We start from the raw sequence: 15,629 nt of genomic DNA, 5'->3' as shown, positions 1-15,629 counted from the left end.
AAGGTCTGTGGAGTTTCGATCACGTCCAATGTCGTGGACATAATATTTCACATATTCGACGCGAATGGCGATGGCGACTTGAGCTCGGATGAGTTTGTGAGAGTTATCCAGAGAAGGGAAGTCAGTTCTTCGCAAGCGACTTTGGGCGTGTCGGGGTTTTTGTCGTGCTGGTTCAGCTGTGCGGCTCGATGCTCTTCTGCAAAGCTCTTTGTTCGCAGCTGAGTTCAAGAGACATCCATGGCAGCCTCGGCCTCCTGTAAATTTTTCAACATGACCTAATACTTTTCTGTGTCGTTTGCTTTAGGAGTTTATGAATGTAATCCAAGCTGTTCTTTTTACAAGTTTGATCTAAATAAAGAACCACAGAAACTTTGGAAAACAAATTGTAAAATCGTGCGTGATTGATCTAACGTTGAATCATGTCGGGTTTATGAGCTTATGGGGTTCTTGGTCGTTCGTCGTATTTCGATCATTTAGGCTCAATTTTATCTCACTAATTAATCTGGGTTTGATCTTAATTGTCATAATGTATGAAAGAGAACATGTAATTTGAAAATCGTATATGCATCGATTATTTGAAATGTCATCACATGTGCGTACGTACTTTTTACGTCCAATGGTGACTTTCTAGTTAGATCGTTCTTTTGGATATTCAATCTCATTTTCGAAGCTTTAGACAAAGGTGTTATTGAGATATTGGGCCATTATGGTATCTCGTACACATTTTGACGATTGGTCGAGTGAATCAGTCAACGGTCGAGTGAATCAGTCAACTTCAACGTGGATTTGTTGTGTGAGGAGTGTGTTATGATCTGTGGTCAGTTGCCTGGTGGGGGCGACTCCTCCGTTGTCGGTAAATGAGAAAACCGACTCTACGAGCTGCTCAACAGGTTATTAAGGATAATTTAATAAAAAATTAATTTTGTTGTTCGTTTAAGTATTAAGTTCAAATCCTCTTTTTACCCTTCTTTATTTTATTGAAATAAAAGTCAATTTCATCAATAATATAATAAGTTTTGAAAAAATATAAATAAAGTTAAAACCTCAAACAAAAAGCTTTCATAGCTCAGTTGGTTAGAGCACCCGTTTAGTAAGCGGGAGGTCTTGAGTTCGACTCTCAATGAAAGCAGATTGTTATTTTTAATTCAATTTTCTTCATTTTTTTTTTATTAAATTAATTTACAAATTACAATAATATTCAATTATAATAACTTTTATTTATTTATTATTATTTTTTTTAAACTTCTACATAAATAACATAAAGAATTTTACTATGTTCGTAAAACTTTTACTTTTACTTTTATTTTTAAATTTTTATTGAAGTTCAAAAGAAAACTCAAAAGAAGTCTACTATATCCGTAAAACTATATTTATTAATAGACTGACTCAGAAAAAGCTGGTTTGAACATAATTTAATAAAGACGTTAGGTTCGAGAAAATTTGAATTGGCTATATAAATATTTATTTTGATGTTAATAATAAGCCAAAAAAAGTGGTTGGATAGTTGATAAATATTGAGTGCAATTCACTCATAGGAGTGATATTTATTGCCTCTCTTGTGGAGAGCCCATTATTGATATGAAGAAATGGCTTTTAGGATCACACACCTAACCATTTCAACCATAGAACAACCTCAATACTTATCCATCCAAACTCCGAACATTCAAATTCAAGTTTATGATGCTCGAGTAAAAGAGGAGTTAATGATTTAAGACTACATATGTAACGACCCATGTTCAGGATGTGGATCGAGATTCAAAATCTGGGTTCATCACCTGATGACCCGACATTCCCCTGTATCTCCTGTACCTACTTCTTGCTTCTGAAGAGAGAAGACTATCCTCACAGACCAACACGAGTCCTTTCAGCATGTTTTGTTTGAGCCACTGATGATAAGATGGCTAAGAAAGTCTTAAAATAATTGAAAGTTTTTACCTTTGCCAACAAGGTGCACCTTATCCATCCAAACTCCAACATTCAAATTCAAGTTTATGATGCTAGAGTAAAAGAGAAGTTAACGATTTAAGACTACATCTGTAACGACCCATGTTCAGGATGTGGATCGAGATTCAAAATCTGGGTTCATCACCTGATGACCCGACATTCCCCTGTATCTCCTGTACCTACTTCTTGCTTCTGAAGAGAGAAGACTATCCTCACAGACCAACACGAGTCCTTTCAGCATGTTTTGTTTGAGCCACTGATGATAAGATGGCTAAGAAAGTCTTAAAATAATTGAAAGTTTTTACCTTTGCCAACAAGGTGCACCTTATCCATCCAAACTCCAACATTCAAATTCAAGTTTATGATGCTCGAGTAAAAGAGAAGTTAACGATTTAAGACTACATCTGTAACGACCCATGTTCAGGATGTGGATCGAGATTCAAAATCTGGGTTCATCACCTGATGACCCGACATTCCCCTGTATCTCCTGTACCTACTTCTTGCTTCTGAAGAGAGAAGACTATCCTCACAGACCAACACGAGTCCTTCCAGCATGTTTTGTCCTCACTCACATGCATTCTAGAAAAGTTACTAGGAGGTCATCCAACATAGTATTGCTCAAAGTAAGTATATGATTGAGCCACTGAAAAGAAAGGTGCACCTTGTTGGTAAAAGTAAAAACTTTCAATTATTTTAAGACTTTCTTAGCCATCTTATCATCAGTATAACCTTCACTCGGATACCCCTCCTTTACTCGAATGTCACAACATCTGAATGAGAGTGAGTGAGAACGAAATATAACAGCCCAAATCCACCGCTAGTAGATATTGTCCTCTTTGAGCTTTTCATTTCGGGTTTTCCCTCAAGGTTTTTAAAACGCATTTGCTAAGGAAAGATTTCCACACCCTTATAAAGGGTGTTTCGTTCTCCTCCCGAACCAATGTGGGATATCACACAAAACATGTTAAAAGAACTTGTATTGGCTGGTGAGGATAGTTTCACTTTAACCATGAGAACTTACAAAGCTACAAAACAACCCACATGTCTCGACTTTTTTAGAACAGGTTCGAGTCAAATAGTAATGATAGTAATGGTATCTTTGTACATGAGTTGGAATATTCCACGGCATAATATTCGAAAGTAGGTAAGTGAAAAAAAATGAAGGGGGTAAATGTAAGAAATGAGAGGAATATTCTAGAAATTCAATTTTCCTTTAGCTTTATTGAACATATGGCTATGGAATAGAGATAAAGAATTGGTGGGTCACTTTGCCTTCACGTTCTTTCACAATCACCACAAAGAAGTCATTGAGCACCATAGCCACAAACTTGGCTTACCCAAAGGCTTAGAAACCACATGAAATATCATCTATAATTATTTAGGTTGGTGACAAACATGTCCCGAGCACCAACCCGACTTTCTTGGAGGAGATAGAACTTTTTGAAAACGAAATTATAAAAGTCTAAAGTAAACAAATCACTAGTGAGTCTGATTTGGGAGTAATCTATAGTAATATTTAAGTCTAACGAGAAATTAAAAACTCGATTTTTATTTTTAAAGTCGAACTTCCGAAACTGTATTGAGAATCTTAAATGTTGAATTTACAGATGAGATAGAAGAGAAAAATACTTACACAAATCCCCGAACCGAATTCAAAAAAAAATATAAGAAAACAGTGAAAATTGGTCAAAGTCAACTCTTAGGGGTAAATTGGTCATTTTAATCCTCGTTTCTTAATGAGAGGTCTGAATTAGCCCAGATTGCTAACACAAATCCCACAATTCAAGAAAAAAAAAATATAAGCATACAGGGAACGATTAGTCAAAGTCAACTCTGAGGGGTAAATTGGTCATTTTGACTATCATTTCTTAATTAGAGGTCTCGATCCGCCTTCGTCAGATTGCTAAGAATGGAAGAAAAAATGAAAGAGAGAAAAAAGAATTAGGAAATGAAATGGCCAATATCGCTCAGTTAGTAGAACAGAGGACTGAAAATCCTCGTATTACCGGTTCAAATCTGCTATTGACAATAAGGATAACGTGTAGGAAATGAAATGGCCGGTATTGCTCAGTTAGTAGAGCAGAGGACTGAAAATCCTCGTATTACTTATTCAAATCTGATATTGACAATTAGGATAATGTGTAGGAAATGAAATGGTCGGTATCGCTCAGTTGGTAGAGCAGAGGATTGAAAATCTTCGTCTCACCGATTTGCTATAAAAATAAATACGTCTGATGTGTCGGAAAGGAAATGGCTGGTATCGCTCAATTGGTAGAGCAGATGACTGAAAATCTTCGTGTTACCGGTTCTAGAGTTTAGAGATTTTTGAGAGAGTGACAGAGAGAGAAAGTAGAAATCCACTCCAAATGATTGTTTGGAGTCGAAATTCCACTGAATTTCCTTCACAAGCATTCCTACGTGCGTGAGTGTTACTATAGTCTGAATCTCATGCTCGAGTCGATTTCCTTGAGTCTCGTGCTCGATGGGACAAGCTACGTGCATGGGTGTTGCTCTAATCTGAATCTCGAGTCTTTATTTTTATAATTAGCACTAAATTCCTAATTGGAATAGGTTTCTTTGCAACTAAATTTGAAAGGTAATGTGAAGAGATATAGTTATAACAAAGGCACTACTCTCTATGTAGAAATTGATGTGTGACAAAGGGAAAGTTATGGTTTAGGGCTTTTACCCATAAAGAGAACCAACCCTTTCACACATACCTTATCAATTCAAACCAATCCCAAAGCTCATAATTGATGGTCGGTTTTTTTTAGTTCAATAATCGTGAAGCATGGAGGTTGAACTATCGGCTAGTATTTAGGGGACGATCGAAGATTGATTGGAAAGGTAGCTCAACCGCCCCTCTTCCTAGCCACCTACCTACTCGTACTTGTAGCCTGGTCATAGGTCGATCCTCTCTTCTCCACAAAACATGTTCTCGATCATCTCTTCTCTTGTTCATTATCATTTAAGATTCTATGTTTTGTACCACGACGACACAAGTAAAGTATAATAGAACGAAAGAAAAAAGGAACTATATTGAGTTTTGTTTCCTAAGGAGTGACAAGAACGCTCGACGAGTTCAAATATTTAAGATTCGTACTACCCATGTTGTAAACAATTTAGGGTTATTAGATTTTGTGGAATGGTACATAAGTTTTTGTTCAACGTCTGAAAGTGGGGGGACTCGAGTCTCTAATTGTCGGTTTATATGTAGATTGACAAGTACATTTTCATGGCATCCCATGCAAAATGAACACAGATAATGATGAACAATAAAACACGAGCACTTGGGATGCATGTGCCCCTAAAAAACCATGAAGCCACCCATTAATAGTAAAGAAACGCTGCACAAAATTTTCTCCCGTAATACGAGTTACTACCCTTTTATCATTTACACGAATATTAATCAAGGATGGGTTGAAAACATATATTCTCGACCAAGTAACCATAAATTTGAATTTTTCACGGTACTTATTATTATTATTATTATTATTTTGAATCTCTCGAGACAAGGAAGCCAAATTATCTAATTTGTTCATGTAACACGATGAATTCAAGTTCTTACGCATGAAACATGTGTTCTACGTACTTCTCATCTCGGTTGTTTTTAATTAAAATTTTGAAAATTTTAATATAATTTAAGGTTATTTGTTTAATGATTTTGTTCTCGTTATTCTTCCTCGAAAATCAAAATAACATTAAAAAAATTTGGACTATCTTATAGACAATAAAAATAAAAATAAAAAACTTTTTTTTTTTTAATTATAAAAACATAATTTTTAAAAATTTAAATATATTTTTTAAAAATAATGGTAAGTAAAATTTTTTAGACTAAATATGTATTTTTTTTTTTATTAATTTTGATAATTAAAAAATTAAAAATTTATATTTATATTTATTAAAACCCCAATAATAATAATATATAAAAAAAAAAGCAAATATGTATTTATTTTAGTGTTTTTTAAATTAAGGGAAAAAAAAAACATCTCATTTGCCATAAAAAGACAGTTAACAGTAAAAACAGTTAAACGCTCACATGGCGAAAGAGAAGCCACTCCCTGGTTTGGGACTTTCAGAATCAAAAGCGTGGTTCTTTTTCTTCCTCCTATTTAATCCACCAAGACCCATCTCCCAAATTCATCCACGTACTCCCCTGTTTTCATCTCTTCAATTTCTTCTTCTCTCTCAAAGAATCTCCCCCAAATTCCTCAATTCCCCCAATCCCCGTTTCTTTTCTCATCATTTTCCATGGCGGGTAATGGCGTTTTTGCAGAGATTCTCCACGATGAAGTTTACAAATACTATTCCGAAGGTGAGTGGAAGAAATCCTCCTCCGGGAAGAGCGTCGCCATTATCAACCCCACTACGAGGAAGACGCAGTACAGAGTTCAAGGTATGACGATTAATCCCATTTCTCCATGGAATTCTGTTTCTTCTCAATGAATTATGAGATTATGTTGCTGAATGTGTGAGAAATTTGTTGAAATTAATGTTGTGGGGTGCTAGAAATGTTAGTGAATTCTGTTTGTTTAAAGGGTTATTCATGCCTATAAGGTGTTTGTTAAAATAGCTTGTAACCAAGAGGAGGTTAATCAAGTGATGGAAATAGCCAAAACTGCTCAGAAATCGTGGGCTAAGACTCCATTGTGGAAGAGAGCTGAGCTTCTTCATAAGGCAGCTGCAATTTTGAAAGAACATAAAGCACCCATTGCTGAGTGTTTGGTGAAGGAAATTGCAAAACCAGCTAAAGATGCAGTGACTGAGGTACTAATACTGAGTTACTGCTGTTCTTGTTGGATTGTTAGCTCTTGAAATGTGAAGTGATAATGGTTTGAATGATGTGAAGGTTGTGAGGTCTGGGGATCTTGTTTCATATTGTGCTGAAGAAGGTGTTAGGCTCTTGGGAGAAGGGAAGTTCTTGGTTTCTGATAGTTTTCCTGGAAATGAAAGGACCAAATATTGCCTTACTTCCAAGGTACATGTTCTGTTCTTCTTTGTTCTTATGGGACAAAACTACTTTTAGATTATAAAGCACAATTTCATGTTCCTAATCTGTTTTATGCTTCACTTTTGAACATGAAATATTCAGATCCCACTTGGTGTGATCTTAGCCATTCCTCCATTTAACTATCCTGTCAATCTGGCTGTCTCGAAAATTGCACCGGCTTTGATTGCTGGAAATTCGATCGTCCTCAAGCCTCCAACTCAGGTACTCTAATACTAAATTAGCTCATCATTGTCTCTTTAATACAATCTCCATTGATGAACAATGAATCAAATAACTCGACGCGCTTGGAACTGACTGTAAATTCCTTTTCTGTTTCGTTTAACTCGGTTCTGTCGAGTGGATCATGAATTCAGAATCAACTAAAACAGAACAGATATTAGCATCATGTAGAGACTGTGCAATTTGTTTGCCATCTGTATAATGCTCTTACCATAACTCAGGGTGCTGTTTCCGCTCTTCATATGGTGCATTGCTTCCATCTTGCTGGTTTTCCTAAAGGCCTTATTAGTTGTGTCACTGGTAAAGGTTCTGAGATTGGTGATTTCCTCACGATGCATCCTGGTGTAGACTGTATAAGGTAAACATATGATGATGATTTACAATTTCTCCCATTTGCATGACTCTATTTTTGTAACGGCCCAAGCCCACCGATAGCAGATATTGTTCTCTTTGAGCTTTTTCTTTCGGGTTTCCCCTCAAGGTTTTTAAAACATGTCTACTTGGAAGAGGTTTCCACACCCTTATAAAGAATGCTTCGTTCTCTTCCCCAACCGACGTGGGATCTCACAGTCTTGTACTGCTTTTCTCTGTGCAGCTTTACTGGTGGAGATACTGGTATTGCGATTTCAAAGAAGGCAGGCATGATACCTCTTCAAATGGAACTGGGAGGCAAAGACGCCTGCATCGTTCTCGAGGATGCAGATCTCGATTTAGTCGCTGCAAATATCATAAAGGGAGGCTTTTCTTACAGGTGAGATTGTTAGGAATCACGAACCTTCACAATGATATGATATTGTCCACTTTGAGCATAAGCTCTCATGGCTTTGCTTATGGTTTCCCCAAAAGGCCTCATACCAATAGAAATGTATTCCTTACTTATAAACCCACGGTCAACCCCTTAATTAGTCGATGTGGGACTCCTCTCCCAACAATCATCAACAGAGATCAGACCCCACACGGGTAAAGAAGATAACGTGTTCTTTAACATGAATGAAAATCTAAACCGCTTGGCTGATTTGCTAGAAAGAGGATAACTTGTTCTTGTTCTTGTTCTTCATCCTTAGAACAGAGTAGGTTGTCTTTAGTGAAATGAACTTGATCTTCTTCCTACCAAAATCATAACCATATTGGAACATTTATATTTCAGGCATCAACTAAGTTCCTTAATACTTCTTTTCTTTTTGATGACAGTGGCCAAAGGTGCACCGCCGTCAAGGTTGTTTTGGTAATGGAGTCCGTAGCAGATGCTTTGGTTGAGAAAGTAAATGCCCGGGTGGCTAAACTAACCGTCGGTGCCCCGGAAGACGACTCAGACATTACTCCAGTCGTGACCGAGTCGTCGGCAAATTTCATCGAAGGGTTGGTAATGGATGCAAAGGAAAAGGGAGCAACATTTTGCCAGGAGTACAGAAGAGAAGGCAACCTGATATGGCCCTTGTTGTTAGATAATATTAGACCTGATATGAGGATTGCATGGGAAGAACCCTTTGGACCAGTTTTACCAGTCATAAGGATCAGCTCCATTGAAGAAGGAATCCACCATTGCAATGCTAGCAACTTCGGACTTCAGGTATAAAAACAACTCTCTCTGTAACGGCCCAGATCCACCGCTAGCAGATATTGTCCTCTTTGGGCTTTCCCTTTCGGGCTTCCCCTCAAGGCTTTAAAACGCGTCTGCTAGGGGAAGGTTTCCACACCCTTATAAAGGATGGTTTGTTCTCCTCCCCAACCAACGTGGGACATTACAATCCACTCCCCTTCGAGGCCAGCGTCCTCGCTTGCACTCTTTCCTTCCTCCAATCGATGTCGGACCGCCCCCAAATCCATCCCCTTTGGGGCCAGCGTCCTTACTGGCACACCGCCTCGTGTCTACCCTCCTTCAAGGAACAACGAGAAGGCTGACACATCGTCCGATGTCTAGCTCTGATACCATTTGTAACAGTCCAGATCCATCGCTAGCAGATATTGTCCTCTTGGGGCTTTCCCTTTCGGACTTCCCCTCAAGGCTTTAAAACGCGTCTGATAGGGGAAGGTTTCCACACCCTTATAAAGGGTGGTTTGTTCTCCTTCCCAACCAACGTGGGACATCACACTCTCTCTCAGCCTAGTTGTTCCAAAACTTCGTCATTTCGAAAACAGTTAAAAACGTGTCTGATAATTGTTCTTGTAGTGTGTTCTAACTAGAACTATCAATATGAGTATGAGTAACATGTTCAAAAACAGGGATGTGTCTTCACAAAGGACATCAACAAGGCGATATTGATAAGCGACGCAATGGAAACCGGGACAGTTCAAATCAACTCTGCACCCGCTCGAGGACCCGATCATTTCCCATTCCAGGTATAGTTAATATCTACATCCCCACCATTACTCGAAACGAATATCGCGTTTACGAACCAGGGTATGTGGAACAGGGAATCAAGGACAGTGGAATTGGCTCTCAAGGAGTGACCAACAGCATCAACATGATGACCAAAGTGAAGACCACAGTGATCAACTTGCCAACGCCTTCCTACACCATGGGTTAGTTTGTTTGTTAGCTTTTAGGAGCCTGCTAGCTATCTCGCTATCTGCCTTAGCCTTAAGCTAAATAGTTCTTCCCCTCTCTTCCACTTTGTGTAATGAAATTAATAGCAAGTAGCTGAGTTGTATGCATGTTAATTATTGCCATTTGATTGGCTCCCTTGTGTGCTTGTTGTTAGGAACCAAGTCTGTTAGTATGAGAGCCATAGGGTCCAAATTGTGAGTGGATTTCAGAGTGTGGGCAGAAAACAGTGCTACAAATACGAAAAGCCCGAAGATGTTCACGTTCGTTCGTATCTTTAAAAGTGTCTAATAAGTCTCTAATCTTTTAATTTTGAGTCTAATAAATTCATGAACTTTCAATTTTGTATCTAATATATCTCTGGTAAATTCAATTTGTAAATTTGAATTTTATGTCTAGCGTACCCTTGAAGTTTCGATTTTGTATCTAATAGGTTCGTGAATTTAAAAAATTTTAGAAAACGAGGATGAAATTTATGGTTTTGAAAGTTCAATGACCATTGATTCAAATCTCAAAAGTTTAGAGGCTAAACGTGTGAGATCCCACATCGGTTGAAGAGGGGAACGAAATATTTCTTATAAGTTTAGGGGTTAAACCTGTGAGGTCCCACGTCGATTGGAGAAGGGAACGAAACATTTCTTGTAAATGGGTGGAAACCTCTCCTTAGTAGACGTGTTTTAAAACCGTGAGGCTAACAACGATATGTAATGGGCCAAAACGGTCAATGTCTGCTAGTAGTGGGCTTGGACTGTTGCAATGGTATTAGAGCTAGACATCAAGCGGTGTACCAACAAGGACGTTGGGCCCTAAGGGGGTGGATTATGAGGTCTTACATCGATTAGAGAAGGAACGAAACATTCCTTATAAAGGTGTGGAAGCTTCTCTCTAGTATACGCGTTCTAAAACTGTGAACCTAATGATAATACGTAATGGGCCAAAATAGACAATATCTGCTAGCGGTGAGCTTGGGTTGTTACAATGGTATCAAAGCCAGACAATGAGTGGTGTGCCAATGAAAACATTAGGGTCCAAGGAGATGGATTGTGAGGTCCCACATCGTTTAGAGAGAAGAACGAAGCTAAAGCAGTGAACCTGACGGTGATATGTAATGGACCAAAATTAGACAATATCTGCTAGCAGTGGGCTTGGGTTGTTACAATGGTATCAAAGCCAGACAACGAGCATTGTGTCAATGAGAAAGTTAGGGCCCAAGGGGATGGAAACGAAGCTAAAACATTGAACCTGACAGCGATGTATAATGGGCCAAAATAGACAATATTTTAAAATAAAAAATCATTTGTTTTTAAATTAATTTTTTCTACCCAATGAGATCTCTTGTTGAAATTCAAAAATTATTATTATTATTATTATTAATTTTGTATCCAATTTGGCCAACAACTCATTCCCATTTAATTTCATTATGATTTCTAAGATCTTAATCCAAATCAAATTCACTTTATTCGTATCCACTTTTGAAATTCATCGACCTATTTTGAAAATGGATATGTACGGTAAGAATTACACTACCAGCTCGGGTTTTACTTTTAGGGTTATTGAATTATGTCTTATTTCTCCACCGACACCAAATAATATTTATCGAAAATATTTAAAATTTTAAAATTTATTCAACGATGAACGATCGAAGAACATGAAAGCTGACAATAATGTCAGATATGGTACGTTCACTGTATCTTCTGTTTTTACTTATAAGTTAGATCGAAAAAAAAAAAATTGTTATCATATATTCCCACGACGTTTATTTTATTATACATTAATGATATGTCATTAAAAAAATTATGGCATCTTTTCCTCATTCGTTTCATTTAAAGTTAACTCTTAATTATATACGATAAGATATGATATTAAATGTCACATGTGAAATAAATCTTTTTCTTACTTTTAAAAAAATATATCCTTACGTACCGATATATTAAAGATGTTTATATGATTTGATGATCCGATTTATCTAACCCAAATCATTATTCAGTTCAATTTGTGGGTTGACATTTGTTTGGTCAGGTCAACCTAATCAACTCGAAAAATAAGGTTACAATTCAACCCAACCCAATCTACTCCACTTTTAAAAAGATTAAGAATATTTAATGTTTGTGATCGGTGCGATCAGTTGTGACTTAACATATATTGTCCATAAATATAATTTTTTGAAATAATTATAAAAAGAATTGTAAATTCTACTCAGGTTCCTCGGGTCACCAACTTAACCAACCCTAATATAACCTAATCTATGTGAGGGGACCCAACGTTCTCGTTGGCACGTCGCTCGGTGTCTAGCTCTGATACCATTTGTAAACAGATATGACAAAAAGAGAAACATATTTATTCAAATTTGATTTATTTCCTCGTATTAAATAATTCATTAAATTAAATTAAAGAGATTACAAATGTCTAAAGAATCCCAATTTTAAAATTAAAATTTTAAAATAATGTTCTATCTGTCTTGANTTTTTTTTTTTTTTTTTTTTTTTTTTGTCAATTTCAACCGTTCCGATTCCTAAGATTATAATAAAAGATCGTTTTAGATAATTCGGTCGCAGATACAGAAACAAATAATAAAAAAATAATAATAAAGTATATTTAAAATTTTAATTAATAATCACATACATGCATAATTAAATATTTTAATAAAATAATGTTTTTGTAAAAATGAAAATTTGTTAAATGGGAATTTCATAATTCAAATTTTAATTTAAATTTAAATTTTCTTTATTTTTGTTAATTAAATTTTATTTATTATTTGAAAATTTGACGCTCCTGAAGTTAGTTTACCAAATGGCCCCTCCGAGATTTGTGTTCAAATTAGCGGGAAAAAAAAACAATTAAATAAAAATAATGTAAAAGAAAAATGAAGTTCGTGGGGACTATTTTTAGGCTAAGTCTCTTTCACCTCCACTCGCTTCCTTGGGTATTTTTCACTCACGCGCTCAAAATTTATTTCATTAATTATTCTTATTATTGATATAAAATTTAGGATAATTATTATAATATAAACGTCCGCTAATAAAGATGTCCACGAGGTGGGCGTGGCCACGCAGGGCCAGATTGTCATCCAGTACAATATGGGTGAACTTCAGTCCGGTAGAGAAATTTTTTTGCACTAATCCAGAAGCTCGAGTTGTTTGAATTGGTAACCTAACTCAGCCTATCCAACCTTCTATTTTTGAGTTGGATCGGGTTGAGTTGTCGGGTTCAATTTGTTTTAATGTTTTTAAAAACTTTAAAACGACGATGACAACTGATATTGCAAAATCATGGCAGACAACTACGATTGGACAACTAGATAGAGGTGGGCAGACCGCAAACAACTACGACTGGACTGCTGCTTGCTGTTGTAAGTGAGTTTGGCTGTTTTAGAAACTGAAGGTAGCCGAAAAGAGATGACTAGAGTGCTGTAAAACGGACACAATAGCTGATAATAAGACAACCAGACTGATATATTATTAAATTATTGTTAAGATAAATAAATATTTATTAATACTTTAGCTTTTTATTAACAAAATTTCATAGATTTTTTTTTATTTTAAAAATTAAGAACTAAAAAAAATAACCATATTATATTATTTAGTTAAAATACATTATTTTTGGTAAATACATATGATAAGAGAAAGTGAACCTCACGCGCTTTTTTTTTTTTAATGACAAAATTGTCCATCATCTTCATTCTATAAAACCTCAGTAACTTCGTACTTTTAATGGCTCCTCTCTCCTCTGTTAATTTCTCGCCGGACTGATATGAGACTCACCAACTCCCTCCCACCCTTATAAAGAATGCTTCGTTCTCTTCCCCAACCGACGTGGGATCTCACAGTCTTGTACTGCTTTTCTCTGTGCAGCTTTACTGGTGGAGATACTGGTATTGCGATTTCAAAGAAGGCAGGCATGATACCTCTTCAAATGGAACTGGGAGGCAAAGACGCCTGCATCGTTCTCGAGGATGCAGATCTCGATTTAGTCGCTGCAAATATCATAAAGGGAGGCTTTTCTTACAGGTGAGATTGTTAGGAATCACGAACCTTCACAATGATATGATATTGTCCACTTTGAGCATAAGCTCTCATGGCTTTGCTTATGGTTTCCCCAAAAGGCCTCATACCAATATAAATATATTCCTTACTTATAAACCCACGGTCAACCCCTTAATTAGTCGATGTGGGACTCCTCTCCCAACAATCATCAACAGAGATCAGACCCCACACGGGTAAAGAAGATAACGTGTTCTTTAACATGAATGAAAATCTAAACCGCTTGGCTGATTTGCTAGAAAGAGGATAACTTGTTCTTGTTCTTCATCCTTAGAACAGAGTAGGTTGTCTTTAGTGAAATGAACTTGATCTTCTTCCTACCAAAATCATAACCATATTGGAACATTTATATTTCAGGCATCAACTAAGTTCCTTATACTTCTTTTCTTTTTGATGACAGTGGCCAAAGGTGCACCGCCGTCAAGGTTGTTTTGGTAATGGAGTCCGTAGCAGATGCTTTGGTTGAGAAAGTAAATGCCCGGGTGGCTAAACTAACCGTCGGTGCCCCGGAAGACGACTCAGACATTACTCCAGTCGTGACCGAGTCGTCGGCAAATTTCATCGAAGGGTTGGTAATGGATGCAAAGGAAAAGGGAGCAACATTTTGCCAGGAGTACAGAAGAGAAGGCAACCTGATATGGCCCTTGTTGTTAGATAATATTAGACCTGATATGAGGATTGCATGGGAAGAACCCTTTGGACCAGTTTTACCAGTCATAAGGATCAGCTCCATTGAAGAAGGAATCCACCATTGCAATGCTAGCAACTTCGGACTTCAGGTATAAAAACAACTCTCCCTGTAACGGCCCAGATCCACCGCTAGCAAATATTGTCCTCTTTGGGCTTTCCCTCTTTCGAGCTTCCCCTCAAGGCTTTAAAACGCGTCTGCTAGGGGAAGGTTTCCACACCCTTATAAAGGATGGTTTGTTCTCCTCCCCAACCAACGTGGGACATTACAATCCACTCCCCTTCGGGGCCCAGCGTCCTCGCTTGCACTCTTTCCTTCCTCCAATCGATGTCGGACCGCCCCCAAATCCATCCCCTTTGGGGCCAGTGTCCTTACTGGCACACCGCCTCGTGTCTACCCTCCTTCAAGGAACCACGAGAAGGCTGGCACATCGTCTGATGTCTAGCTCTGATACCATTTGTAACAGTCCAGATCCATTGCTAGCAGATATTGTCCTCTTGGGGCTTTCCCTTTCGGACTTCCCCTCAAGGCTTTAAAACGCGTCTGATAGGGGAAGGTTTCCACACCCTTATAAAGGGTGGTTTATTCTCCTTCCCAACCAATGTGGGACATCACACTCTCTCTCAGCCTAGTTGTTCCAAAACTTCGTCGTTTCGAAAACCGTGAAAAACGCATCTGTTAATTGTTCTTGTAGTGTGTTCTAACTAGAACTGTCAATCTGAGTACGAGTAACATGTTCAAAAACAGGGATGTGTGTTCACAAAAGACATCAACAAGGCGATATTGATAAGCGACGCAATGGAAACCGGGACAGTTCAAATCAACTCTGCGCCCGCTCGAGGACCCGATCATTTCCCATTCCAGGTATAGTTAATATCTACATCCCCACCATTACGTCGAAACGAATATCGCATTTACGAACCAGGGTATGTGGAACAGGGAATCAAGGACAGTGGAATTGGCTCTCAAGGAGTGACCAACAGCATCAACATGATGACCAAAGTGAAGACCACAGTGATCAACTTGCCAACGCCTTCCTACACCATGGGTTAGTTTGTTTGTTTGTTAGCTTTTAGGAGCCTGCTAGCTATCTCGCTATCTGCCTTAGCCTTAAGCTAAATAGTTCTTCCCTTCTCTTCCACTTTGTGTAATGAAATTAATAGCAAGTAGCTGAGTTGTATG

At 37.5% G+C, this 15,629-nt stretch overlaps 3 protein-coding genes and 1 non-coding gene across 4 annotated transcripts in view; all 4 read left to right on the top strand.

Annotated features, from left to right (window-relative positions):
• Positions 1–266, top strand: part of LOC111799254 (calcium uptake protein, mitochondrial-like) — a 4,667-nt gene extending 4,401 nt beyond the window's left edge. Inside the window, exon 6 of the mRNA XM_023682727.1 lies at positions 4–266. Within this exon, the coding sequence (XP_023538495.1) occupies positions 4–222 (219 nt within the window). The 3' untranslated portion in view covers positions 223–266. The remainder of the gene's footprint in view (positions 1–3) is intronic.
• A 789-nt stretch (positions 267–1,055) lies between these two features.
• Positions 1,056–1,129, top strand: TRNAT-AGU. The gene has a single exon. It is a non-coding gene; the product is annotated as a tRNA-Thr (tRNA).
• A 4,939-nt stretch (positions 1,130–6,068) lies between these two features.
• On the top strand, positions 6,069–9,993 carry LOC111798969 (NADP-dependent glyceraldehyde-3-phosphate dehydrogenase-like). Its single transcript, XM_023682333.1, has 9 exons — positions 6,069–6,340; positions 6,518–6,711; positions 6,794–6,922; positions 7,037–7,156; positions 7,396–7,532; positions 7,770–7,925; positions 8,366–8,744; positions 9,398–9,514; positions 9,589–9,993. The coding sequence occupies exons 1-9, from the start codon at positions 6,196–6,198 to the stop codon at positions 9,700–9,702; spliced, it is 1,491 nt and encodes a 496-aa protein (XP_023538101.1). The 5' UTR covers positions 6,069–6,195; the 3' UTR covers positions 9,703–9,993.
• A 3,581-nt stretch (positions 9,994–13,574) lies between these two features.
• On the top strand, positions 13,575–15,629 carry LOC111798971 (NADP-dependent glyceraldehyde-3-phosphate dehydrogenase-like). Its single transcript, XM_023682334.1, has 4 exons — positions 13,575–13,726; positions 14,160–14,538; positions 15,195–15,311; positions 15,387–15,629. Exons 1-4 carry the CDS (start codon positions 13,617–13,619, stop codon positions 15,498–15,500), a joined length of 720 nt encoding a protein of 239 aa, XP_023538102.1. The 5' UTR covers positions 13,575–13,616; the 3' UTR covers positions 15,501–15,629.

Source organism: Cucurbita pepo, chromosome LG07 (assembly GCF_002806865.2).
Source record: "Cucurbita pepo subsp. pepo cultivar mu-cu-16 chromosome LG07, ASM280686v2, whole genome shotgun sequence".
Classification (NCBI taxonomy): domain Eukaryota; kingdom Viridiplantae; phylum Streptophyta; class Magnoliopsida; order Cucurbitales; family Cucurbitaceae; genus Cucurbita; species Cucurbita pepo.
This window is presented reverse-complemented; position numbering and strand designations above follow the sequence as displayed.

Coding starts and splice junctions, on each gene's coding strand:
- LOC111798969 (XM_023682333.1), top strand. CDS start 6,196: ATGGCGGGTAATGGCGTTTTTGCAGAGATTCTCCACGATGAAGTTTAC. Junction 7,533..7,769: donor CCTGGTGTAGACTGTATAAG/GTAAACATATGA, acceptor TTCTCTGTGCAG/CTTTACTGGTGGAGATACTG. Junction 8,745..9,397: donor CTAGCAACTTCGGACTTCAG/GTATAAAAACAA, acceptor GTTCAAAAACAG/GGATGTGTCTTCACAAAGGA.
- LOC111798971 (XM_023682334.1), top strand. CDS start 13,617: ATGATACCTCTTCAAATGGAACTGGGAGGCAAAGACGCCTGCATCGTT. Junction 13,727..14,159: donor AAGGGAGGCTTTTCTTACAG/GTGAGATTGTTA, acceptor TTTTGATGACAG/TGGCCAAAGGTGCACCGCCG. Junction 14,539..15,194: donor CTAGCAACTTCGGACTTCAG/GTATAAAAACAA, acceptor GTTCAAAAACAG/GGATGTGTGTTCACAAAAGA.